This window comes from Arvicanthis niloticus, chromosome 22 (genome assembly GCF_011762505.2).
Source record: "Arvicanthis niloticus isolate mArvNil1 chromosome 22, mArvNil1.pat.X, whole genome shotgun sequence".
NCBI classification, from domain to species: domain Eukaryota; kingdom Metazoa; phylum Chordata; class Mammalia; order Rodentia; family Muridae; genus Arvicanthis; species Arvicanthis niloticus.
This window is the reverse complement of record NC_133429.1, coordinates 29,273,644-29,292,694: the sequence shown is the minus strand read 5'-3', so window position 1 is coordinate 29,292,694 and position 19,051 is coordinate 29,273,644. Positions and strand designations below refer to the sequence as shown.

The window sequence follows — 19,051 nt, the reverse complement described above, 5'->3', positions numbered from 1 at the left end:
ACATCACGTCACGCTGCACTGACCACCACACACATTTGCTACTGAGTTCTTGTTATGGAGTAGTCAATGTAAAAGAAAATATCTTTGTGTATTTTTTTAATGAACTATGTCTATTGGGCAGATTTGTTTTAAGATTTTGTTTTTTTTTACAGAGTTATAATAAACTAACCAGAATATAAGCAAAGGAAAGAGAAGAAGAAAGTCCTTCACAGATAGCTATGATATTAAAGATTTGCCTTCCATAATAGGATTATGCAAATGAAGATATTTGAAGCAGGTTATGAGAAATATTGATATGTATATTTAAGTTATCAATAACTAAGAAACATTTCAGGAATTAACATCTAATTCTATTCAAGATATAACATTTTCGGTTGAATTTCTATTGGTCCAGTAAGTTATTGCCAACTAGTAAATAATTATCAATAAATAAGCCCGTGTTTTGTAAAATTAGAAATATATCTGTCACAAACTGATATCTAGAGCAATTTTTATTCTTTAGTGGGAGGAAACAGAAACATAAAAATCATTAAGAATAAGTTATAAATATTTTAGAGAGTGGAGAAGGAGCAACTTACAAAGAGAAAGGGGATAAAGTGAAATTATAATGCTTTTAAGGACTATGCTCTCAGGGGAATGCTTTTTTTTTTCTGAAAAAGTTACTATGCAGCTAAAAATACATTATTTATGGAATCCCTTCCTAACAGCTGTTGAAACCAAGATTTTTCCATTTTTTCAAGTCATTTAAATGTTCCATATTACATGTGAATGGAAAGATACACTATCAGTTTCCTGGCAGATGCCAGACAATCTGTTCCCGCCTGAGAAAACTTTATATTCAGCCAGAGAAATATTTTTCCCTTTAAACCCTCCTTTATGAAGACTAGACACATAACTGTCATAAGAGGGAACACAAAATATCACTCCCGTTTTGTCATGCCAAATCAGAACTTCATTTGACTTCAATATGCTGTCAATGTGGTCAATACTACTTCTAAGTATGTTGCAATATAACTACATTGGAAATCAATGTTTTGGTCACTGGTTTCAATTATGTCGTTTCTTGTGTGGGAGAGCTTTATGCCGAATTGAATCTTCATTATTATCAATGTGAATCACGAGCACCAAGTACTTGAGATAATACCAAGAACACAGTTAAGTGGTTTTAGGTTCCCGTTTCTTTCTTCCTTGCAAAAGAAAAAGAAGTTAAAGGAACATAATAAAGCATGAGAAAGATGAGAAAAATTAACCTCCAAACCTACTTTTTCTTCAGCCTTCTGTCCTTTTCGGCCTGAGTTCCAAGTTTGCCTAAGCCCAGGGATTCCTGTGCAGCAGCTTCTGTCTCCATGAAGCCTCCTGTGGAGAAATGACTCGATATCAAAGTAGAGGTATTTGTTCATTCTGAAGTTAACCTCTTGAAGGATTGTTGGAGCAACTACTCAGAGACATTTATTCTTTTAGGATTGACCTGCTCTTACTGTCTGAACATATATCAAAGGACAAGGTTACACACACAAAATGCACTGAGAAAAATCGAAGCAAAAGAATTACATGCCGATGTTCATTCATTCCCATATGCATAGATGTGGAAGATAGTAAATTTGTATGTGTACCAACATCCAATTGTACAGTATTCAATGCTCACACCCATTCTGTTTGACTTTTCTAGTGAAAGGTAAGAGTGAATAATTGAATAGCAAGCTTGTCATATCCCACTTACAGTGAGAAACACTCTACTGAATAGAAACCTAGATGTATGTTTTAGTCCCAAATTTTAAAGCTTGCAGATGCCCTTTGTTGGGTCTTAAAGGTTCTGCATATAGAGTTCTTAGGACTCACTGTGTATATCTGGCTGAGTCTCATGTCCTTATCAGAAGCCTCATGCATTCTAAAATGGCACTCTGTTTGTTAAATATATACCTGAAACAATTTAGGTCTGTTTTCAAAAGACCCCAGTAAGAATATATTTTTATCTAATATACTAAAACTTACTTGAATTAGTGTCAATATTAGTGAGGTCAGTAACTACAGTATGCATGCTATGTATATGCATATATGTATATGTATATGCATGCTGTAGTATGTATAGTTTGCATGGTCTTGATATGAACAGAAGAAATTTCATGTGTGTCAGTTACTGGAATACACATGTTAAAATGTCATTATTTCACTCCAAGCCTCTTTCTATGTATTGATTCATAAATTGCTAACCACAGTAAAAAAATAAAAATTGTGAGGTTAATAATACATCATTCTTTTTGGTACTTTGAGTACATAAAAAAGGGCATGAAGTCACATTCAAAGAAAAGTATTCATTGTTTTCAAGTGGATGAAGATATACATATGCTTTTAAATGGAAAAGAAATCTTCAAATAATACCAATCTGATACAAATCATAATTTCATTCAAATACTATTCTCCAAATTTAACCAGTACACCAGAAACTAATGGAAGTTTCCTCATTATTCAATGGAAGTTAATTGTCATTCATTTCTTTTGTATATTTTCTTGTTTAAAGATTGAGGGCTTGACCATGATATGATTTCCCTTATTACCAGAACAAAATGGTCAATTAGTTACTACCATTTCTCTTTAATTTACTTTAAATTTATTTGTAAATGAATTTAATTTACAGATTAATTTGTAAAGCTGGAGAGTATTAATACAGAATCTTGATAAAAATTAACTTAATTTTTAGCCTGACAATCTTATTACTGGGGTAGATAATTGTTTTTTTTTAAAAAGTCCCCTTTAATCAAAACACATCATTTACTGTCCAGATTCAACTCAGTGTAATGGAGCTAGAAAGCCAAATATATTTTATTTCTTATGTCCATGTGCAATTAATTCTGCAGGAAAGATTTTTATTATGTAAGAGACTCATTGTGCTCTTATATGGAAAGCCACCCGGTGGCGAACTGAGAGGCTCCTAGGGAACATTTTCAGATCTGAAATTTTCCATTATGCATGGTGATAGAATATTTTGGCTCCATTTCTCTCACTTGTGTATATGCCTTAGTGTACATCCACAAACTATCATTTCTAATCAGACAGTAACAATAAAAATGTTCTCTTAAAATGGAAATAAAGTGAATATGACTGACTTAAAAGTCATAAAATTATGGATGGGTCCATATGGTGTCACCGCAGACTGATGAGACAGATCTATTTGATGAGTGAGGAGATGCTTTTGGTTTCCAGGTTGTTGAATGAATCAGGTATTTTTGGTTTTCAGAGTAATAAAAGAACAATTAACTTGTGATTTAAAGTTTTTTTTTTTCAAAATTGTAAATGTTTAAATAAAGCATGATTTTTTTTAAGCAATAAAAGTTTTGGGAAAAAATTCTATGATGAGAGCAGAAATGGATATTGCTACTTCCTGAGTTTGGAGGAGTTGATATGACAGTAACTGTAACTGAGCACAGTTTCATATATTCTGATATAAAAATGCACAGCCTCTGAACATACAAAATAAAGTTTAGATTGCTAGAAGACTGTATTTTCTAGGTTTTAAGTTATACCTGCGGTGATTCAATAAAACACAATTTTGTTTGAAAAAAAATCCTAATGATTTAGTATTTTCTTCTCAAATTCAACTGAAAATAAATATAAAAAAAGACCTAAATGTAAAGGTTAATCAAAAGATTTTTAGAGGAAAAAAGTTAAAATATAGAACTTGATAACCATATATGTTAAATAAATTGTTTGTAAATAAATGATCCCTATGTTAGCAAGCATTTTAACAAAACAATTGTGAGTTATGCTACAATATAATAACATTAGCCAATAATTTGGTAAAGGCCTTAATAAGTCAGCAAATTAGATACAACAATCATTGTTGACTGGTCTGTAGATTTATATTGAAAAACAACCTTTAATTTCATATTATATTTCTATTGACTAAGGATCCCTTCTCTCTCTCTCTCTCTCTCTCTCTCTCTCTCTCTCTCTCTCTCTCTCTCTCTCTCTCTCTGATCTTTATTTACATTTCAGATTTCATCCCCTTTCCCCATTTCTCCTCCCTAGAATCCCCTATCGTATTCACCCTTCTCCTTTTTGCTTTTATACCATTTGAATTACATGCAAGTATTCAGGTCAGTTCTAGGTTGAGGGACTAGCAATACAATAGATGTAAATAGTCAAGGAACAAGTATGACAATAAACACAACTAGTCAAAGAACAAGCAAGGCATTAAAGATAATTATGTGAACACTCCTGTGATCACTGTTTCTAAGGGCTTACCAGGATGACCAAAATATCTGAGCCAACTTCCCTGTCCTAGCACAAGGTCGTTTTCATGTCTGAAGCCTACTTCCTTGTTCTAGCCTAAGATTTAGATTCCTGTCTGAAATTACTTCTTAGTTCTAGTGAATGCTGACGAGGATTCAACTGCCCCGCTGACTTATGCAAGTCACACATGTGCTTCAGCTTTCCACAGTTTCCGTTGCTTTGTGTGGTAGCACACACATGAATGTCAGGGAAGGGGTAGTGAAAAAAATTTACTGTCACAAACTCGCAAACATGAACGTCATGATCAGAAATTCTTTCGTGCTATAGCAGGAAGTTAACCTAAGTGATGGGGCGTTGCATGTAAATACTTGGTTTTTTTAATTGAGCAACCCCAGAACATACCTAGACATCTATATCACTCTATCACTAACCATTAAAAGCATTTTGATTTTTTGCCAATATTTAAACTCTAAAGAGGAATGTACTAGAAGATTCAGCCTCTCACACCTTTTTTCTGCTGACTGATCAGGATGTAGGACGAAGAGCTCTTTGCTTCTGCTCTTGTGTTATCCTTGCCTGATTCCACTATGATGTTCATGGACTGAGCTTTTCACGCTGTAAGCAAGCTAATTAAATAAATGTTCTTTTTCATAAGAGTTGCCTTGGTCATGGTGTCTCTTCCACCAAAAGAACTTTGACCAAAATCATATCCTTCATCAAATGTCAGGGTTATATAATTTATTTCAGCTATTTCAATTGTTAATTTTGGATAATTTTTATATGTAGGCGTGTATGATTGTGCGTAGATACCTTTTTCATTGTCATATCCTTCCTTAGGATCATTTTAAAAGTACTAATTCATATGTTCATATTAGTAGTCACTCCTAATAATTTATCCTAGCATAATTTCTTTATTCTATATGTCATGTCTACATAGGCTCTTCTAGATATGTGCTCAATAATCTGCTTGAATATATAGGTGTGCATGTGTGGTCATGCTTGTGCTTGTGAGTGTCTACTTTAATTGTTCTCCACTTTATCTTTTTATTGTACGTCACTCAATGAACCTAACGTTCACTGACGGACGCATTTAGTATGGCTGCCCAGTAAGCGCCAAGAATCCCTTATCTTTAACCCTATCAGCACTGGAGTTATAGATTATGTGTTTTCAAACTGACTTTCACATGTGCTCTGGCAATCTGAACTCGGGTGCTTATAACCCCAAGTTTGGTATCTTATCAACCGACCCATCTCTCTAGCTCCTTTATGGTGGTCTCTATTCTTAAAAATCACTAAGACTCTGTTTCCTCAACAATAGATTATGTATGGCAATGGTAACACTTGATTCACAGTGTTAGTGCAACTCCATTAATAGCATTAAAACATCCCAGCTTTTATTTAGCGTTAGTTAGCTGAACTGGCTTAACTAAATGGAAAGCTAGCTAGTTATGAAAAAGAACCTACAGGTGAGAAATGAAACACTGGCAAACTCAGAAGCGACAAATCCAAGTGGGAGGAGAAAGCAAAAGCCCCATACTTACGAAGCTGTCCAAGTCGAGCCTTCTCCTTTTTACCAAACAAGCGCCCAATTGAAGACTTGATTCCTTTCTTCTTAGGGACTTTGTGAAGAGAATCTTGGCTGCTATTGGCACTGCCAAGCCCAAGGCTTTCTGGCTCAAGAGAGGCAGATAAACTGCTTCAAAACACAAAGGAGGAAAGACTGTTGATTTTGATGCACTGTCCACAGTGCACACAAGGTTTCTTTCTTTTATAAGCATCAAAAGAAGGAGTAAGTAGATTTTGAATGTAATTTTTTCTCTTTTCTTCTCACCTTTCTCTAAGTTATTGAAATGTATCTTCCTTGGTCTCTGGGGTCTCCAGATTTTTTTTAAATAGAAATCAAACCTCATTTTGTTCCAAACAACTCTTTCCCTTCTTATTCCTGTACACCTTGAAATTTATCAACTACCTCAGCTCAATTTAAAAACAGTACATTTAATATATTTTGGTTGAACATACAATTCATTCCTTTTTCTGTTCTTTTTTTAAAATTTTAAACAGAATGACCAATGGCAATCTGCAAAATTCAAGCTGCTAATTTATCCCTTGTCTTATGGGTGGTCATTTTGGCCATTTTTCTTTCCTTATCACATATTTGAGACTAGTTCACTTACTATAAATAACTTCTTATGGGGATCTCTTAGCAACACATTCCAAATGTTCAACATTCTCTTCCTTATCTACAGCTATCAATAAGATACTATTTTGAATGCACAGTAAAGTAAAATGACTTCCAAATGGTTGGTCAGTCTTCAATTTTGATCAATATTTCTGGGTAATGACTTAATAAAAGTTGTTCGCTAGATATTGTTATGTATTTGCTCATCTATGCAATTTTTAAACCTTACTAATCCTATGTAATCTGAGTTTCTACACTCTATCCTTCATAAAGAAAGAGCTTCCCATATATTAAAACATAATCCTCTACTTTTGAGGAATAATAACATACAAATTTTCAAAGCAGTAACTGAAATCAACCTAATAGATGGAAATGCCTGAATAAATCATACTTTCCAAAACCCGTTTCTCATGAAGCTACTCATTTAGAGAAGCATTGATCTTTAAATCATTGTTTGTTTCAGATACTTGGCTGCAACTGATAAGCAATGAGAAGACCAATGTGTCAGATATAAATTAAATACTGAGATATACAGTACTGCTGTGATCATAAAGATCAATTTGTCTTAGGCATTTGGATAGGTCGTTATGAAGAATGATATAGCATATTGAATGCGTTCTCAACAGGTTTTTTTAAATTTTTGGTCAGTGCTCATTTCCATGCTAAGACCTTCTTAGCCGAGGACTTTGAATCAGCCCAGTAGCCTGGGATCTGCAACAAGTGAGGCCCAGGGGTAGATTGTTTTCAGACCTTAATTTCTCTTACAGTACCACACAACATATTTATTTTTTTCTACAAATCCTATAATTATTTGTCACTAGTCATAAACTTAATAGAAAATGCGTTCTTCATACAGAAGAGGGATTCTTATTTTCTACTTGGCTGGTAACAGAACACAAAGATATAAATGTATTAACCTGCTAATTTTAAAAGTAAAAGGGACACACGACTGCTAATTTTCAAGTGTTACAAGAGATATGGAAAAGAAGAGAACAGGGAAAGAGCATTATAGAAAATTATATTTCAAGTCAAATTATGTACCTAGTAAGTTTATTTTTAATCATGGGTATACATGTATGTCTGTATGTGAGCCACGAACACATGAGAACATGCCCCTGTAGATGATATTAGAGGCTGTTGGATCCCTTGGAGCTAGAGTTCTATGCATTGAGGAGCTACTCAAAATAGGTGCTGTGAAGTAGACTGTGGTCCTCTGCAAAAGCAGTAAGCACTCTTAACAACTGAGTCATCTTTGAGTCATTTTTCTCTAACAGTTTATTTGGCAACAGTAAAGAAAGATGAAGAGTTTGGGGAAGGAAGTATTTAATGTGCACACTGCTTGAGTCTTACCTCCGGGCTTCATTGTGGTAGGAAGAAGGTAAGGTGTGAGTCATTCTGATGGCTCTGGGTGTTGGGGGAGGAGAAGTTTCACATTTAATTGTTGCTTTATCCTCTCGTCCATCTTCTTCCACCACTGCTATCTAGAAACAGGAGCCGTACATTCAGTGAGCTGATTATAAGTCCAAATGAAAGTTCCTCAAAGGTGGACTCATTAAGGTAAGGATGCTAGAGTAATTCTAACACAGACATGCATGTCTTACAAAGGCAAGCTCTTATTAGTAAAGATATGAGTTTCATAGGCATTCAAGAGTAAGGCCAGTATATCTTGAAACTAATGAGCTATTACCTAAAAATGTGGTTTAAGGGTAAAAAAAAATGTCATACATCCATAGAAACCTATTCTTGCCATGCATGGGCATGCATTTTATTTTCGGTACTGCATATAAACACAGCACCTCTCATATTAGGCAAGCAATGTCTCTGACCAACAGTGGCAGTCCCTGGATAGATGCTCTCTACAAAGGGACCTGGACACATTTCAGGAAACTTATTGAGGAAAAGATATTATGCCTAGTAAGGGTCTTACAGCAAAGGCATCCTTAAAAGAGAATATAGAAAAGGGGAAGGAAGACGAGTTGATAAAATAGGTTTTGTCAATAAAAGTGCTTTACATTAGTCAATTTAATGAAACAGAGCAAGCATATTTAAAACATGTAGTAAGAGTGCTCAATAAACATTTATACAGGGAAAACAAAACATGTTGTGGGTTATAAGAAATAGTTTTTTTTCCCAGTGAGAGAATTGAAAGTTAAAAACATAACTCCTGGAAATTGTTCAATTTAGCAACAGTTGATGGAAAATTTTGAAAGTAAGCACAAAAGAAAAACCATAAAAATATGAGAAATTGGATAATAAAGAACAATGTTGTTCAGAATCCTGAAAAACTCCAAAATCATTCAGTTTTCAAGAGATAGAAATACAAAATAATTATTTAACTATTTTGTCAAAAATAGGAGTTGTTATTGCATAATACAGCATACGTAGAGAGATTAAGGTTATGGAAAATTGTTGATATATGACTCTGGAAATGCTCATGAGAATTTTTTCTGTGGGTTTAGCATCCACATAAAGCTGTATACTGCAAAATGCCTTACTGGTTTCTACATTAACTATACTGTGCACAGAGGTTGTTATGTATGATGAAGCCTTAAGGCAATCCAAGATAATTTTACAATTTAGGGAGGTACCTGAATATGATCCCTTCCCTCCATTTAATCACATGGTTCCTATCTGAAGTATCTTTTCAATAATTGTTTTCAGCAGGACTTCAGTGTGATGAGATCAAAGAGTTTTAAACCTGCATCAATTCTTAAGGTCATTAAGCATAGTTCAGATTCCATCCTAACATTAGTATTTTCACAGTTTCATGATCTAACTATAATTCTTTCCTAAAATGGTTCCTGTTAAGAGGATTCATTTCTGCTTCTCGATTTTCTTCCTGATACATCTTCAAATAAAACACACCTCTACGCACCATCAAACAACTCTCTTCCCAATGTCAACTATTCAAAACACCAGACACAAACAGATCTTAGTCCCTGAAGTAGAAGAATCTTGCAATAGGTCAATAAAATAAATATAATGACTATCTTAATTCATTTTTCTGATATTTAAATGAAACTAAATATATAAATTTTTACCCTTACCCAACTTTTGGTCAGTTTTTCCTTCTGTGATCTTATGTTGCAGCCACCAATTTTCCTTACAAAATCTTTCATCCTACCTTTTTATTTTCTTATCAGGCTTTTTAAAACATCAGTTACTTAGATTTATTTCTTTACTCAAATTGTGATAGATCATTTACAACATGTAGAGGAAATCAAAAGCTGATGGACTTGAAAGTGAATTTGATTGCTCAGAGCCAATTGGGAATGTTGACACTATATCCATGTATGTGTTTATATGTGTATATTACAGTTGTCTCTATGTACTCATAATATATATAGATAGATACTTAGTTTTATAGATAGGTCACAGCTAAGAAAAAAAAACACAAAAATTTCCAGCAACTTAAATCATGTAATTGTAGCATACATCTCTTTAAGGAAATAATTAATGATGTTTTCTAGATTCAGATGTGTTTTAGCATATACTAACTACCAAATATTTTTCAATATTTCAAGATGTCAAGACTTATTTATTTTTACTCTATGGCTATTAACGTTTTTTCTGCCTATATGCATGTGCAGAAGCCTGCAGAGGCCAGAAGAGGTCTCTGGATGTTTGTGCGTTACCATGTGGGTGCTGTAAATCAAACTTCAGTAAGCTGTAGGGACAGCAGGTGTTCTCAATGGCCAAGCTATCTCCACAGCTCCTGATCACATCATCTGGATGATGGTAAGTGTCAGAGAGCAAGCTGTAATCTTAAATCTTTCACATGTATATCCAGAATCAAATTCCTTGTATCTTACATTGAATTCACGTCATATTTAGTATCTTTATTGTATCCTATAATTAAGAAAATGTTCAGTGTTTTCTCTATATAATTTTATTCATTCTCTTTCTGTGTGTTTGCATATTCATGTGTGCATGTGCTTGTGTGTCTGAATGTGTTTGTGTGCGTATGCTTGTGCCTGTAGTCTTGGATGTGCCACAGTGTTCCTGTCAGATCAGAGGTAACCTTGAATGAATTTGTTCTTTTTTATTTTCTTCCTCCACGTGGATTTTGATGTCTTAAAATTTGGTAGTAAATACCTATCTTGGATAAGTTATCTAGTTTCCCTCTTACATAAGAAGATTGTTTCTTATAAGGTTAACTAATATATAAAGATTGTAAACTACTTTGTAAGTAATTTTATATGAAAACCTATCGACCTAGAACCTGTTCTGGGAATCACCCTCCCTAGCTGATGACTATACTCTTGATGTAATGATAACTTGACTGAATTGTCCTGGAACAGATGTTTGAGAACTCATGTCACCTGAACTCATTCTATCAATCCTAAACTTGGTTAACCTGTCTTTTCTTCATTTTCTGAAACAGAATTAAAAATAACCCCTACCTCTGTTGTCTTCTTGGTTCTGCCTCTTGCATATCCCTACTGCTTTCTCAGTGCACTGAGTTCCCTCTTCTTTTGAAACTTTTGGTAAAGAACTGTTAAATTATCTTTGATAATTGTACCAAGATCTGTTGGCTCATCATCACTGAGCAACAATTAATGCAACATTAAAAGCAATCAGTAGTGGAAAGAAATGAAAACAACCAGTGCTGTTCTAACATTGATTTTGAGATATCTTGCTCTACCATGGGTAGCTTATATGAGTTAATTCTTTGAATATTTTCCTAGCAACAAGAAATAATATGATTTTAAAATATTTGCTGTTATAATCATATCTTAAAACTCAGTAATACCTAAATACATTAATATTTATTTATGCTAATAAATAGTTTGGACAATAACATTTTCAGTGCTTTAAAGAACAAAGTGATGCACAACTAACAAACATTTTAAAGTAATTTACAGTACCTTTCTTCGATGTTTTCTTAGATCACTTGGCTGCAATGGCAATAATAAAAGAGACATAAATGAGAACTAATTAATGATTACTATTTGATGATGTTGCAATTTGCTTAGTATCTATAACTTGAGTATCATTTTTCTTCATTTCATTCTTTCCTGAATACATCCTAATATTGAATGAATAATATTCAAGCACAAATTAGTTTCAAAACGATTATTTTCTATGACATTTTATGGAAATTAAAGAACATTTCACTATAGATCTTTATAAAATACTATTTTGGTTACAAAGTGTTATTCAATGGTAAAAGACTTCCTGGATTGCATACACTGCTTTAATGGCATAGATATTTAAATTGCTATTTTTCTTTCAGAAATTATCTTATGCAACAGAATTTCAGACCTAAGTTATGATAAATATTTTATTATTATAAGATTAGCAGATGATATGAAGCAGAAAGAAGAAAGTATCATGGGGTTAGAAAAAGAAAGCAGAGGAAGGGGTGATAAATAACATATGGATGTTTGAAAACATCATGTAAAAACCTAGCATTTCATAAGTTTCTGAAATACGTTTATATACATATTCCTATCAATAGCTTGATTGAAATTATAGAGGGATTAGAGGGATAATACTACTCCCTAAATCCATAGGCTACCAAGTAAAACCCAGTGCCAGGAGTAGAATATCTTCCTTTGAGTTGATGTCCTAGAGACATCTAAAAGTATACAAATTATTGTCATTGCTTTCTGCTGCAAACCAGAACTTTATAAGTTTCTATTGCTAAAGATACCATACATTTTTTACCACAAGATATAGAGAAATCAGGTTGGTACTAATAAGAAATTCTCTCCATGCTGTCTAGATTTAAGGTACTAAAAAATATTATTAAGATGATGTAGCAAAGGGGCATCAGCAGTTTTACCTATCTGTGAACCCCCTGAACTACAATTATGATGGATGGTATTGTATGCCTAAATATGCTATAAGGGCAAAAATGTTACAGAGTTAACAAATCAATTTTTATTGTGTTTAAGCATGCTGAACATGTGGAAATACATATCTAGTACTGTAAGTCTGGCCAAGAACCTGTTTAGGGGTCCTATCCATAACTATTATTAATCCTACTATTATTCTGGCAGGTCAAGATAATAATATCACTGCCTTCCAATTCTGTATATGAATACCCATAGATTAGTGTAATGCTCTTAATCAGAGACTTAATCAGAGAGTTTTCTTTTTCCACATGATAGTTGTTAATGTAGAAACTCACAACTGGTCAATGCACAGTGCCAGTGGAATGTTTAGCCACAAAGGAGATACTTATATCACCTCTCCTAAAAGATTCAGGGGCTACTGAGGAAGAGGAGGGTGAAAGATTAAAAAGTACTGAGGTTGAGAAAAACTGGAACAAAACTGTCTTCTGGATATTCCAGGACTGCTGTACTTATACATTTGGTTGCCTGCAAAAGATTTTCCCAAGACTAAGCCAATCAACATTCAAAAATAGAAGGAGGAGGAATGGCTCATGAGCCTTCACTTCTTAGGAGCAATGAACAGTTGATACCTATCAGGAAGGGAGACAAATGTTTTTTAGAGTCTTGCCCTTGTAAGTCAAAGAAAATCCACTGGATGACACCATTCTTTTGTGAGTATACAGGCATCAAAAGCAGGATTTTCCAGGTGTAAAAGAAAAGAGAGAAAAAAGTTGGGATGAGGTTTGGGAGGTGGTGTTTGAAAATGGAAGTAGGTCAGGAAGGAGTGAGGAGTCAAAATGATAAAAATATATTGTATGAAATTCTCAAAGATTGATAAAATATTACATTGAAAATTATAATATCAACATGATATTAACATTAACAATGCATTTTGAAGAGCAAAATATTTTACCATAAAAGTATAAGAGCATCACATATTGCTAAAGTATGCCTGGTATAAAAACTACCTAAATTGTGCTTTATGTCCCAAGATTTTTACTGTAACATTTGAAATAACTTAATTATTAATAAGAGATGCTAATATCTTTAGTTACTGAGATCAGAGAAATGTTGCATAGATTTCCAAATGAGCAGAGCACAATATATGTAAGTATACCTGATGAGTATAACTCAGTGTATTGACAAAATATTTGAGCTATATTTTATTGAGATGAGTTGTGATTAGGTAATTATTATTCTGATTGGTTATCTTCTTGTATATTTTAAAAATATTTTAGATATCAAGGATCCTATTGAGTACAAATAAAGATAAAATACTTGAAAAAAGGCAGTTCTTTTTAGTTCTTTTTATTTTATGTAAAATGTATTGCTTAGACTTTATCTAACTATAGATTTTGAATAGGCTCAATGTTCCAAATCCATACAGATAGTTTTGTACCAATTCCCAGTTTAAAGAAAAAGAATACTATCTAAACTGTAAAATAAGTTTAATGATGGTGACGTGAAATCCTTTGAGCATAAAATAAAATGTCATTTACTTATATGACTATTTTTCTTATAGCAAGAAATATGTGTGTGTATATCTATACATATGTAAATTAAATAGACTCATATAGTCACATGGTTTCAGCTATTTACTATATTGCACATTACTTAAGAACAATTACTGTTAACTTTTAGACATTGAGTTGAACTTCTCAGTTCAAATTATGGAGCATATGCAAATATACATGAGGTCAGTATGTACTGTCACAGTCGACTCAAGGTCTTCTGACCATAGTACATAAAATACAGGTGAACCTATCGTGTCATTAATTTTCCTCCATTTTGTTATAGCTGGCTAGATTTTACAGTGTGAATTATTCATTTGTATTTCAATTAGTTTCTGCCACTAAAGTGTTTTATTTTCATTGGAGTTTTATAATTTTAATATTCATTACAGAAACAGAATTTTGTCTCAGGTTTGCAATGTTTTTAATTTTCATCTGGGTCAAGAATGAAAATTTCAATCATTTTGGAGTTAAGTGAATATGAGGAAAATCCAACTCCATTCATTAGCCAATTTTAGCACAGGCAGTTTATCCATGCTTTCAAAGCCTTAGCTACGTCCTCTCTTCATGGAGAAAGTTCTCCCTTACTTCAATCTGTGATGGACATTAAATTACCACACCTTGCAGCATTCGTTAGTCATTCCAGTGAAATTGACTAGAATTTTTCCTATATTACTGTTACTAAGCTGCCCATTCATTTGCTTTCAGTTTTTTTCTAGTCTACTTCCTTGCATAAATATCCAAATTTAACAATAAGTGAAAAAAATAAGAAGAGGATTGTGAAATATGAAACAAACAAACAACAACAATAAACCCTAAAGATGTGGTGCTGCTATTTGGGAACATTTTATAGAGATATGTATTACAAAATTACATATTTTTATCTTGATATATTACAGTATGTAATTTTTGCTACTAGCTATATTTACAAGTTACTGATGCATTTCTCATCTGATAAAAGATACTCATGGTTTAATCATTCAAAGTTTTGATGTGTATTTAGATCTCTGCCTTGCTAGTGGCTTTGAGGAAGTTTCATTACTGTTAAGGACAACTGTTTCCTTAGCCCATAATGTGATGGATTAGGGATGATAACTAACTTCTTGAGTTCTTTGTATATATTGGATATTAGCCCTCTATTGGATGTAGGATTGGTAAAGATCTTTTCCCAATCTGTTGGTTGCCATTTTGTCCTATCAACAGTATCCTTTGCCTTACAGAAGCTTTGCAATTTTATGAGGTCCCATTTGTCAATTCTTGATCTTAGAGCATAAGCCATTTGTGTTCTGTTCAGGAATATTTCCCCTGTGCCCAGGTATTCAAGGGTCTTCCCCATCTTCTCTTCTATTAGTTTCAGTGTGTCTGATTTTATGTGAAGGTCCTTTATCCACTTGAACTTGAGCTTTGTACAAGGTGATAAGAATGGATTGATTTGCATTCTTCTACATGCTGACCTCTGGTTGAACCAGCATCATTTGTTGAAAATGCTGTCCTTTTTCCACTGGACAGTTTTAGCTCCTTTGTCAAAGATCCAGTGACCATAGGTGTGTGGCTTCATTTCTGGGTCTTCAATTCTATTCCATTGATCTTCCTACCTGTCTCTGTACCTACACCATGAAGTTTGTTTTTTAATCACAAAACAGCTTGAAGTCAGGGATGGTGATTCCCCCAGAAGTTCTTTTATTGTTGAGAATAGTTCTCACTGTCCTGTTTTTTTTAATTCCAAATAAATTTGCAAGTTGCTCTTTCCATCTCTATAAAGAATTGATTTGGAATTTTGATGGGGATTGCATTGAATCTGTAGATTACTTCTGGCAAGATGTACATTTTTATTATATTCATCTGGCCAATCCATGAGCATGGGAGATCTTTCCATCTTCTTAGATCTTCTCCAATTTCTTTCTTCAGAGACTTGAACTTTTTGTCATACAGATCTTTCACTTGCTTGGTTAGATTCACACCAAGGTATTTTATATTATTTGTGACTGTTGTGAAGGGTGTCGGTCCCTAATTTCTTTCTCAGCCTGTTTATCTTTCCAGTAGAGGAAGGCTACTGATTTGTTTAAGTTGATTTCATAATCAGCCACTTGGCTGAAGTTGTTTATCAGGTTTAGGACTTCTTTAGTGGAAGTTTTGGGGTCACTTAAGTATACTATCATATCATCTGCAAATAGTGATAGTTTGACTTCTTCCTTTCCTATTTGTATCCCTTTGACTTGTTTTTGTTGTCTAATTGCTGTAGCTAGGACTTCCAATACTATATTGAATAGGTAGAGAGAGAGTGGGCAGCCTTGTGTGCAGTCACCAAAGGTAGACGCTGATGTGGATGTCAGGAGCCTGATGTAGTTGTTTCCTTAAAGGTCTGCCAGAGTCTGACATAATCAGAGGCAGATGCTCACAGCTAACCATTGAACTGATCAAGGGGTTCCCAATGGAGGAGTTAGAGAGAAGACTGAAGAAGCTGAAAGGGTTTGCAGCCCCATGAGGAGAGCAAAAATATCAACCAACTAGAGCTCCTAGTGTCTAAACCACCAGCTTGGAAACACATAGGGAGGGAACCATGGCTCCAGTTGTGTATGTAGGGGAGAATGGCCTTGTCAGGCATAGGTGGAAGAGGAGATCCTTGGTCCCATGAAGGCTGGACTCTGAGTGTGGGGGAATTTGAGGGTGGGGAGGTGGGAGTGGGGGTGGGTGGGAGCACATCCTCATAGAAGCAGGAGGAGTGGGTGGGATAGGGGGTTCCTGGGCGGGGCAAATGGGGTAAAGGGATAACATCTTAAATGTAAATAAAATATCCAATTAAAAAAAGGATGATAACTAACACAAATGGCTATTGTGGTAAACAAATTTACACATTATTTACGTGTGTAAATAAACAATAAAATGCACATAAAACCACATGATAGGAAATATCTTGTAGTGTTAGTTAAAGAATGAATCATCTTAACAAGTCCAGTATCTTTGGACATATAATCATACCAGGGTCATGACTCCCATGCGATCCATTTCTCGGGCAGGGCTTCTTGGTGTGAGCTTTGGCGTTGAGTGTCCACTTGGGGGAGAAGAACTGGCCAGTGATGAAGCTGTAACAGAGGCAGTGATGGAGGTACCTGGATGGACCCTCGCCAAATTCAGGCCTTCCAAGCTTACACTAGCCACCCTATTCTCAATTTCTTCAGCACGCAATTCTGTAGATTCCTTCTCTTCTTGAATTAACCTAGAAGATAGAGAATTAAGTCTTTTCATTATGAGGTCACTTGATGGCAATTAGATTTCACCTAATAAAGGTTAAAGACTGTGAAAATTTTATTTCAAGCCAAGCATTTCCATTTTTCTTTTGAGGTTGAACAACTTTAAACTTTATGGAATTACCGGTCATGGCTAATAAAAATCAGTTTAGTTTTCTTTTTTAATTATTATAGTATATACTTGAAATTTCAAGCTCTATACGTTTAGTGGCATAATGGAACTTTCCACTTGAACAATCTCGTCTGTGTATAAGAAGTAATTTTAAATCATTGTCATTTCTACTGTGAAATAATTCACATAAAACACATATTCCATATTTTTATTGGCTCTGAATTTTAAAAGTAATGAAGGTAGACCTGGTTGTACAAGATTATAATCCCATTTTAGATAATCTGCAGATTTAATGAGGCACCAGGAGCTGCTAAGCCTAATAGTTTGAGAAACATATTTAAAGTATTAAGGTTTTCTAAGCTCTTGACACAATCAGTATTGATACCTTATTTCTTTGTTGATTGCATCCAATTGTTCTTGAAGCATCATAGCTAGAGTCTGGGCATCAGAATGACCACTTGGAGAAAGAAGATCCATTGAGCTAAAAATCGTTTCTCTGTCATCATCATCAATATCAGACATCTCAGTGTCACTTTCGAATGGGTGGCTGCCTAGTACTCCAATTTGCTGAGTTCTGTTCCATTCATGATCTCCAAGGGATTTCACCTGAATGATAAGTGAACAAATCAGGTATCCATAGTAACAGAACTAATCAGAAAACTGACAACCACAACAGCAACATCAGAACATATGTGCATGCCTTCACGGCTGCCCAGTCAAAGGCAGACTGTGAAGTAATATTTTAATTTAATAGTTCAATAAAATATATCCTGACATCCTATGAGGTGAAGCTATTAATTGTTCACTTAAATAAATATTTCAGCAGGAATAGAGATGATAAATTTCCATATCATTTATATTCCACCAGCTTTCAAGCTGGCAATTGTTTATAAGCTCTTACATTTGCAAAACTTTTTTTTAGATTTCTAAATGCAACAATCCTCATTTAAATGCAAGCATTAACATTTCTTACAGTGACTAGTCATAATACAGTTTTTCTATGCAAAGATAAGCATATAAACATTACTAGGTAGCATTGTATAATAATTGTTCTCAAAATTTACTTACTAGGTTTGAACAAAATATTATTTTCAATAATGGAAAACAATATAATTCATCTATACTCTCATGTTCACTTGTACCCTCAATAACCTTTTGAGTCAAACATGTTAATTTTAATGGCTTAAGTTTTATGTTTTTAAAGTAAACATAAATATTCTTTTGTTTGGGAGTTTTGAGTAACCAATAGATCAACAATTTTGCAAACTGTGATTTTAATAGACAGGCCCTAAAATTTTATGCTCTTAATATAATTAATTTCAATGTTATGGTAATTCAAAATGAGTTATGTAGAAGATAAAGTTGCAGTTTGTGGTATATTGAATTAACAACTAAAGAACTGAAGTAGAATTTGATTTGAACTATTTTGTTATGAAAGAACATAAATTAATTTCTCTTAAAGTAAAAAGAAAACAGACTATTTTGTCTTTATTTGTTCTTTTATATTTTCCATGATTTCCACTATTATTATAAGCTACCATGACAGATTAATTTGCATGTGATCTATTTATGCTAATTATCAACCCAAAGCATTAAGATCCTGTTAAAAGAAAAAGAAACAGAATTTTGAATATAGTTTTAAAATGTTGTATAAACAAAATATGCTTAGGGCAGAGAGGAACTTTGTTAATTATCATACGGCTGTATTGATTAAACAGAAACATGACTTAAAAGTTTAAGCTATATCCAATGAACCAAAAAATATGTTTGTATAAAGAAAACCTGCCCAGTGACAACACCAGTTAGCATGCCAATCAGGAAGGGGGAGTTACTGGAGAGCCCTAAACTCTTGAATAAGAGCTACATAAGAATAATGGCTGCTGAAAGAGGAACAGTCTTCTCTTGAAACAAGTGTTCTGATAGTTTAACCA

General features: G+C 33.8%; 1 protein-coding gene across 29 annotated transcripts in view; it reads right to left on the bottom strand.

The window, feature by feature from the left end:
- Window positions 1-19,051, bottom strand: part of Ppfia2 (PPFI scaffold protein A2) — a 436,080-nt gene that overhangs the window by 56,748 nt on the left and 360,281 nt on the right. For 20 of the 29 annotated variants that reach the window (XM_076920120.1, XM_076920126.1, XM_076920131.1 and 17 more), the window contains 6 exons: window positions 17,506-17,726; window positions 16,740-16,977; window positions 11,278-11,307; window positions 7,760-7,890; window positions 5,772-5,926; window positions 1,263-1,356 (listed from right to left, as the gene is read on the bottom strand). In XM_076920120.1, the coding sequence (XP_076776235.1) occupies window positions 1,263-1,356; window positions 5,772-5,926; window positions 7,760-7,890; window positions 11,278-11,307; window positions 16,740-16,977; window positions 17,506-17,726 (869 nt within the window). The remainder of the gene's footprint in view (window positions 1-1,262; window positions 1,357-5,771; window positions 5,927-7,759; window positions 7,891-11,277; window positions 11,308-16,739; window positions 16,978-17,505; window positions 17,727-19,051) is intronic. The other 9 variants (XM_076920129.1, XM_076920133.1, XM_076920121.1 and 6 more) reach the window with 1 other exon arrangement.